This window comes from Argiope bruennichi, chromosome X1, assembly GCF_947563725.1.
Source record: "Argiope bruennichi chromosome X1, qqArgBrue1.1, whole genome shotgun sequence".
In the NCBI taxonomy this organism is placed as follows: Eukaryota; Metazoa; Arthropoda; class Arachnida; order Araneae; family Araneidae; genus Argiope; species Argiope bruennichi.
In genome coordinates, this window is record NC_079162.1 from 15,304,203 (window position 1) to 15,312,678 (window position 8,476).

At 30.6% G+C, this 8,476-nt stretch overlaps 1 protein-coding gene across 2 annotated transcripts in view; it reads left to right on the plus strand.

The window, feature by feature from the left end:
- Positions 1–7,972, plus strand: part of LOC129959126 (rho GTPase-activating protein 100F-like) — a 112,926-nt gene extending 104,954 nt beyond the window's left edge. The window contains exons 11-12 of one of the 2 annotated variants that reach the window (XM_056071946.1): positions 3,697–3,895; positions 6,856–7,972. In XM_056071946.1, the coding sequence (XP_055927921.1) occupies positions 3,697–3,895; positions 6,856–7,004 (348 nt within the window). In that variant the 3' untranslated portion in view covers positions 7,005–7,972. The remainder of the gene's footprint in view (positions 1–3,696; positions 3,896–6,855) is intronic. The other variant, XM_056071947.1, reaches the window with a different exon arrangement.
- The last annotated feature ends 504 nt before the right edge of the window (positions 7,973–8,476 follow it).

Here is an 8,476-nt window from a genome sequence, read left to right on the forward strand (position 1 = left end):
ACTGTAACTTAACGAAACGCAGAAGAATAAAGGGTTTACTTGTCATTAGGTTCATTTATCCTTCTTGTTCCCATGAAGTTCATTTGGAAGGACTGGACTGCAATTTTCGTTGCAAACTAAGCAAAAATCAAGTGACATGTTGCTTCAAATATGAGTTAAACGTCTTTGAACATCCTGCATTACTGGTTGAAAAGATTTTTCAACAGTAATCAGTGTACAGCCTGTTGTACATTAATTAGAGTGAAGCGAGAGAATAGATTTTCAGAGTATCGAATCTTAATACACTTAGAAATTTGCATTTTTGCACACTAAACAATTGAAAAATATTGAAAAAATTTTACCTTGAGTTTTCGATTCTCGCAAAAAGTTTGGAAAAAATGAAAAACACGACAATTTTCCTTTATCCTAACATTGTATAGTCTACGATTTTTGATTTCTAATCGGGTTACTTGGATAGACAGATGACAGGACTAGCGTCATTCTATGTGAAATAAGCGAAGAAAACTTTTAACTGTGAGAAATTTCATTGCAATTGAGTTAAATGAAATCAAAGTAAATAAAACGACCCGTAAAAAAGTGAAACAGTGCTTTCTGGATATTGCCAGAATATTGTGCTTCATATTTGGTTGCAAAGTTTCTTAAGCCTTCAGTCACTCTGAATGGTTGATCTGTACAAATAAGTAATGACGAATGTTTCCAGATATGTATCACTAACGAACCCAAGTATTCCTGTCTGGTTCGAAATTAAAAGATACCAGTCTGTGAAAATAAGGCATTAATCATGTTTTGAAGGTTTTCAAGTAATGAGATTTTAGCTTAATGTTAAAAGAATCGTCGACCTTGTGACAGAAATGAATGAACCGCATTCCTTTATCACAAAGAGAATGTTGGTATCTTTGCCTCAAGGTATTTTTAAGTACTAAATAAAGATGATGTAAAATTTTGTAATTGAATTTTCCATATCTCGAACCATTTTTCAGATAGGAATGTTAATTCGACGTTTTGCTGGTACTTGGTGTTATAATTAGATTCATCATGTAGCGCATAATCGATATACTATTGCTATATGCGACATCTATGACTGTAGCTGTGGCCCTTTTAAAGTTCCAGAAAGAAACTTGGGGACTTTAGTGGGCATCTTGTACATATAATGTATAAAAATTACTGTCACACAATCAAATATGGAGGAAAATAAGATGACAGAGTTAAATTTCTATCATATATAATATTAAAACGTACAGATTTACTTCTATTATTTTTTGTATCAAAAGTGTATTTGGAATTTAAAATAAAATTCAAAAGAAAAATTGTGATTCAGATTGCGATTCTGGGCAAAAACCTCAGTTCCAAGTGAAACTGAAATTCCTTTTCTTATTTCATCTTATATCTTTTGATAACAAAAGTGCAAAAAAAAGTTTCCATATAGCTAAAATTTTAATCATTTTCAACAATAATTCTTGGATAGCCTGTGGTAATCAATATAATAACCAGCTGATAGCCCAGTAACCTATTTGGTTTGGTTGCTAGGTATCAAACGAAGATGGTCATTTCTGAAGTTTTAAGATTGACAGATGTTCCTGGAAGCAAAAAAGTTCACAGTATTTTAAATCCTTGCCATTCGGTTATACAGAACTTTTTAAGTTCATCAGAAACGGAAATTTTTAATCGCCTATGGGATCAAGGGGTTTTAAGAATTATAATTAGAAAAGATAAATCTAGAACTATAACAGCAGGATACATATCTTGTCGTAATCTTCAATACATATCAAGCCCTAGTCACTGTTTTAAATGCCATTCGTCCACAGAACATATCGAGACCTCTAAGGCAAGAACTATCCTTCGAATTTTAAATTCAGTCCACGGTTGCATGACGTGAAAAAAAAATTCAGGACACCAAGAAAATCCAAGATTTGCATATTTTAAAGCTAAAATCGTGAAATACGTACATTTCTGATTACATATTGGTGAAAATCATCTTCAGTATCACTTATGAAATAGATCCTATATGTCAGTAGTTTCACTCATATTTATAAATCTTTCTAACCAAACACATAGTTTTCTGATCTCGACCAATTAAATTCTTGCCAAATACTTTTGAACCATATGCAAAATACTTTAATACGTCATCTTAATTTTAACTTAATCCGTATTTTAAACTCCAGAGGGGTTTGTCTCTTCAGGCTGGAGTTACAAACTGCTTAAAGGTAAAAAATAAATAAATAAATCCATTATAGTCACATACTCATCTGAACACAAAAATGAATTTCTTGAACAATCAATCAATTTCTCAAAACTGAAAACCAAATCTTGGACAAACGCTCGTTCTTGCTAGGCTCAAAATATTTCAAATAACCAAAACGGTTACAAATTTCCTCAAATATTTCTCTAATTAAACATATTTTTAAAAAACCACGTACTCTAGTTGAATCTGAATCAGATAGCGGACTAGAATCTATCAATTAATCTATATCGGATAGGAAGAATATACAACTGATTAAGTGCAAAAGTTATATTATGCAATAATTATTCTTATGCAAAATCACCACTGAGACATAAACCTGCAGAATCAAACGTTTAGATTAAAATATCATGAAATGAACAAAACTTTGTCTATGGTGAGGCAATATGTTCTTTTAAAGAAAAAAATATATCCCTGTATATATTGCGAAAAGAAGAAAATGTCTGTGCAAAAGCTTTAAATAATTTTCCATTTTTCTCACGATTTAATTCTTATACATTCATGTTTTTTTTATACTGAAGATATTGACTTTACATTGAAGTTTAATTGATTTTACATTGAAGTTTAAATTAGTTTTTTAACATTCTGTCTCCCGATAACTTTTTGAACTACCTACCATTTTAATCTTTTCTATATTATTTCTTTTTACCTCGCCGATTTAGAACTAATCGGCGAGGAACTATCGGTGACAACTTCTATCTTTTATATTCATGCGGTCTGAAAAGAAACAACCTAGCACCTTTCAAAAAAAAAATAAAAAAATAGTACATTAAATTTTTTTTAGATCCTAACACGCAAAAGTAATTTTATGAAAATGTTATTTTGCAATGTAAAGTTTAGAATAAAAGCAATAAAATTTACAAAAAAAATTAATTCTAATTAATCATTGCGTTTATAAAAAGTGAAGATTTTAACTCGTTTATATGCAGTCGAAAATCATTTTATTATTAAAAGTAAAGAATTTATATAATTTCATAAATCTAAATGTTGTTACTCCAAATACTGAATCAAAACTTAATCCGAAATATCAAAACAAAATTTAATTGATTCAAAGTTATATAAAAACGTGCATATACTGGAATCGAACTACCAAAGATTCGGAAAAGGGAAAGATGACAAATCAGGATTTTAAAAGGTAGAATGTCCAAGAATTGAAAAGAAATGTTCTAATTTTTCATTAAAAATATAGAGTGATTTTAAACAACAATAATAACCATAAAACATTAGGTTTCTTGAATTTTTAAAAACTCGGTTTAGCAAAGAAGTAAGACATACTGAAATAGGAAATCATTTGAGTATAAATCTCATTAGAATAAAAAGTAATTTTTTAGCCTGAAATCTGGCGCAAAAATCAAATATGTGTCGGACTCTATGCTGACGTTTCCTTAACATTTCTTTCATTGATAATCCTTAAGGTAAACGAGCATTCTTATATAAAATGGTACTTTTTCTTTCAGTGTACTGTACTGTACTTGATGGACCACTTGAGATCAGTGACGAGCCACAGCGACCGCAACAAAATGAGCAGTCAGAGTCTGGCTATTTGTTTTGGCCCCGTCGTCATGTGCCACACTGAAACGGGGGCTCCTGTAGCAGAACTGCGCAAGCCTATTGAAATTTTCAAATACTTGTTAGAGATATGGCCTGCCAAAAGAGGTATTTTCATTTCTTCTTTCTAACAGGTTTTTAAAGCAATATTTCGTAATCATCCACTTGATCGAGTATTTGTATGTATGCCTATTCCTTTTGACACTCTTTTATTTAGCTTGCTTCATGTTTGTCAAGATGAAATTTTGTAATCGCTCATTTACTGATCAGCTAATGCTCTAAAACAATGCATAGTTTTAGAATAAAAATGCATTATTTTAATATTTTCAAAACACTTAATCGATTATTTTTAGTTAAATTTTGTTTCCACGCGAGTGATGCCTTCAAGAAATTTTTTACAGGATTCCATAATACTAATAATAGTGAATCATAAATAAAAGACTAAAGTTAAAGACTAAGGTTTCGATTATAATAAAAAAGTCGCGCTAGAAATATGTACCAGAAAAGATTTGCTTTTGAAAAATAATAATAAAAAAATTACATTTCTTTAATTTATAATTTATTTACTAAAAATATTTTTCCCAAAACCAATATTCATTGAATAAATTTAAACAATGTGTTGAAAAGCATTATTGTTGTACCAATATTTCATTTCTAATCTATAACTGAAAGCAATTGGATATTAGTTACCTTCTTTTACAATAAGTGAAAAGTTCAGTATTATCCGATATAGGAGAATATCTTCACGGTTCCAAAATTTTAGAAAAAAAAACTAATAAACAGGCAAATATATGAAAATTACACTTGTGAATGTGAGCTATCGAAGCCCATCAAAACGCTACAGGATATTTAAACTTGGCTTTGCGATGTATCGTTTGCATCGAAAGCAGAATGAGCTCAATTAAGTTTTGATCTTGAGTTTACCCTTTATTAGCACTTACGTTATTTTTAATAAAATTATATTTATAATGTTACATCAATAAATAGTTTTGAATAAGAAGTGTTTAGACTTTCAACTTTTTTCAAAAGCAGATTGTTTCCTAATAAATAAACAGCGGTTAATATTTTTCAATAATTATCGATACTTCTGATTCTACTGTTAGTTAACAATATTAATTCGTAACAGCATCTTCGATGAAACATTATACCGTTTGCATTTAAAAAATAAAAGCGTTTCACAACTTAACATCGAAAATCGCTCTCATAAAAGTATTTATCCATATTAATTCGACTTTAAGACACAATCATGTCTTCTGATTCCACAAAAAAGGATTTCAATAATTTAAAGGAAATCTTTTATTCTGCTCTTGAAGTTGATTAATATCTGGCATTGTATGATTCTTTCATACTTGTTACACTAATATGAAATTTTGGTTCAGTTAATACAAAATGAAAAATTGCATTATAAGTTGAATTATTTTGCTATGGTATATTAATAAATAATGAATTACTGAAGACTGTGACATGATAGATGAACAACCCTACTCATCAATAATATTCAGAGCCGATTGCTTTGTTTAAATTTTCATATGCATTGAGCTTAACTTTGATTGCATATAAAAACTGTTAAGATATAGAAAAATATATCATATTTCTCATTCAAAATCTTCATCTAATCTATCAAAAGTATGTAATTTATATTTAAATATTATATATCAGGAATATCTTACATATAAATCAGAGGAATTGTCAATAGAAATTAAAATTCTCTCAATGAATTGTGATGATTAAAATCAAAGCAGATGTACAATTTCAATATTAAAAAACGGAAAAATTCTTTTTTTTTCTCTCCCTCTCTCTTTTTACTTCATTCAAGATCGCTTACATTTTGCAATAGTATTTCCAGTTGTTTTTATCTCTGGATGAAAACAATGTTAAAAATTGCTTGATTAAGACAGACATTTATGTAAAAGTGAGAATATTTCTTTGAAATCTCGTTTGAATTATGCAAAATCAAAATTATAATTATGATTCTGAATATTTCAAAAAAAACTTCTAGTAATTTGTGAGTAGGTACAATATTTCTGAAAAATGTGCATTGCTTATAATGGTATCAATGAAATAGATATCAATGTAACAAATTCATTGACTAAAATTTGAGGAAGCTTTATGCTTCGACAATTAGATCCAGCAGATAAATATTATTATTTAAAACTAATATTTATAATATTATTATTTAAAAATAATACTTTATCCTAAAAGTTGCAAGTTTAGTGTCAAAGTTTAGTTGAGTGCTTAGTGATGCAGGTTGATTTATAATTAATGATTCAAATTTGATAAGGTAAAATTTAGGTTTTAAGGTTCAAATTTGAAAGAAAAAAAACGGCTTTCCACATCGGATGGTATGATTTCAAATGTACACATAACATAGAAGATAGCTTTCTTTTTCAATAGCTTCTGTCCATGTGCAACATTATTCAACCAACCGCAAACTGAATGAGTTAGTGTTGCAAAATGTGTCTATATGTGATTAGCGAAAATGCATTTTTTTAGCAGCGAAGGAGGGGAAAATAGCGGACGTTCAGCTACTGAATAAAGAATGATATTCAAACCATCGAATATCGCCGTATCAAAATATAAACACCAGATTTATCATAAATCGATTTGTTATTTGTTTGGGAGGAAGGAAATGAAAAACTTGTATACGAAATTCTTATTAACAATCTCATGAATCGTGGGACGTGAATGGCAATTTTTACAATATTTGTGAATACACAATATTTAATATTTTCACAATGGCGCTGTCAACCTTCTGTTCTAGCAAATGATCGCAACTGTGAAAATGGAAATCTTATTTGACTTACCATTTGCTTTCATTGTGTTCGTACCTTCATCTACTGAATATATTTATTTTCCTCTATGATGTTCTTTCCTACGTGGAATTATGCTCCATTACTATTCCCTCTCTCCCCACAAATTCGAGTAATAACCCTGTTATAATTAATATTTTCTAGTGTCTTTATCTCATTATAACTAGTGTCTTGAAGAGAAACAGTAAAAATCTCATCTTTCCTATAGTACTGATCACAAGTGCAAGATTTTCTAAATGAAGAATTTTTTTTTTCCAGCAGTTCCACCTGGAAGTGGCAGCAGCAATTCTAGTGGTTCTAATGGTGTTCTTGAGGAGCGTAATCAAGCAGGCGGGGGTCGTGCTACTCCGGCGAAGAAGCCCATGAATTGGGGTGGGCAGAGACCTCTTCCGGAATCATCCTGCTGACGAAGACCTCATGATTAAGTTGTGATCCATTCCAAATATTAATTCTAATGTTGGAAAAATTATGTTAATAATCAATTCCAAGTTAATGCAATTTAAAGGTGGGAAGAACAAAGTTTGATGTCAGTCCATGGCTAAACTAGGATGTTTTCCATCTGTGAGCAATAAGCTGGAAGTCATTATAAATATCCCAGTCTATTTTATGTCCTGAAATTAGGTTAGATGCACAATCTAGAGAATTGAGCGTCTTGGGAATCGTGAGGTTCAGCTGCATTTCAGTTTTTACGTACATAACTGTAATAAATTCTTTTTCTTTCATTATGTTCTTCTTTTTGTGAAGAATTATCAATAATACGTTCTGTAGAATATGCAAAGACAAAAAAATATTTTTTAACAGAGCTATGAAGGGCAGAAAGCTGTTGTATAGAAAATTAGTTAACAACTGGAGCTGAGAAATGCATCAAAGTTTTTAATACAAAAGGTAGGTATCGTTTTCTTGGAAGAAAATGATCTATGGCCTTTAATCTCTTGTCCAGATACCCTTATCCTTAAAATCTGAAGATGTACTCCTGCGAATAAATGGATTTAATTTTCCAGTAGAGATACATCATTCTTCAGAAATGAAAGAGCATATCATGTGTAGGAAAGTAACAGAACTTTATTGAATAGATTCTGAGGAATGTCTCGCAGACCGATGGTGCTGGCACCTCTTTCACGTATCCTAGGTAGGCGTGAGAGATGAGCTCCATGGACTTGGTGCTCTGTTCTTCCCACGAGTAGTGGCCATCGATTCTGGTGAAGAAGAATGACCGGAAATTTCTCCCTAGTTCTATCTAGCAGCAGATCTCCCGAGAGACGTTGGTATGCCTGTGCCCTAACCTCCCTTCTACGCAAAGACAGAAAATTTTGTTTATTGTATGAACGTTAATAAATAAAGTATCCAAACGACCTCTATGGTGCTAGATGGAACCCAATAATTGTTTCCTTGCTTTATTTGACACAAAAGCACTCAAATATATAAATAAAATTATCGTAATTGGTTTTATTCTTTCACTTTGAAACTATAAACACTGATGCAAATTCTTTCATTTAAAAAAAAATCCATTGAAGAAATTATTAACAGAACTTGCGTAGCTGGGTTACATAATACCCTCAAAATGACAATTCTGCAATTTAATATTCGAAGTGACCGCTACTTTACCAAACTTGTTTCACTTTTAAACTGTAAAGAACAGAGAGAAACTTCAAACGAATCCTAACATGAAAAGAAATAATATGAAAAATACAGGAAAAAATATTCAATTTAACACAACATCAACCCGTCAATTCTACATTTAAACGGAAAATAATATTTCGACTTTCAAACTTAACACAACATTTACATGTGCTGATACATTCCTGTTGATGCGAAATCTCAAAATTTGATAGAAGCGGACTTACGGTCACAGAAATATGATGTTGAACTTTTCGAATGG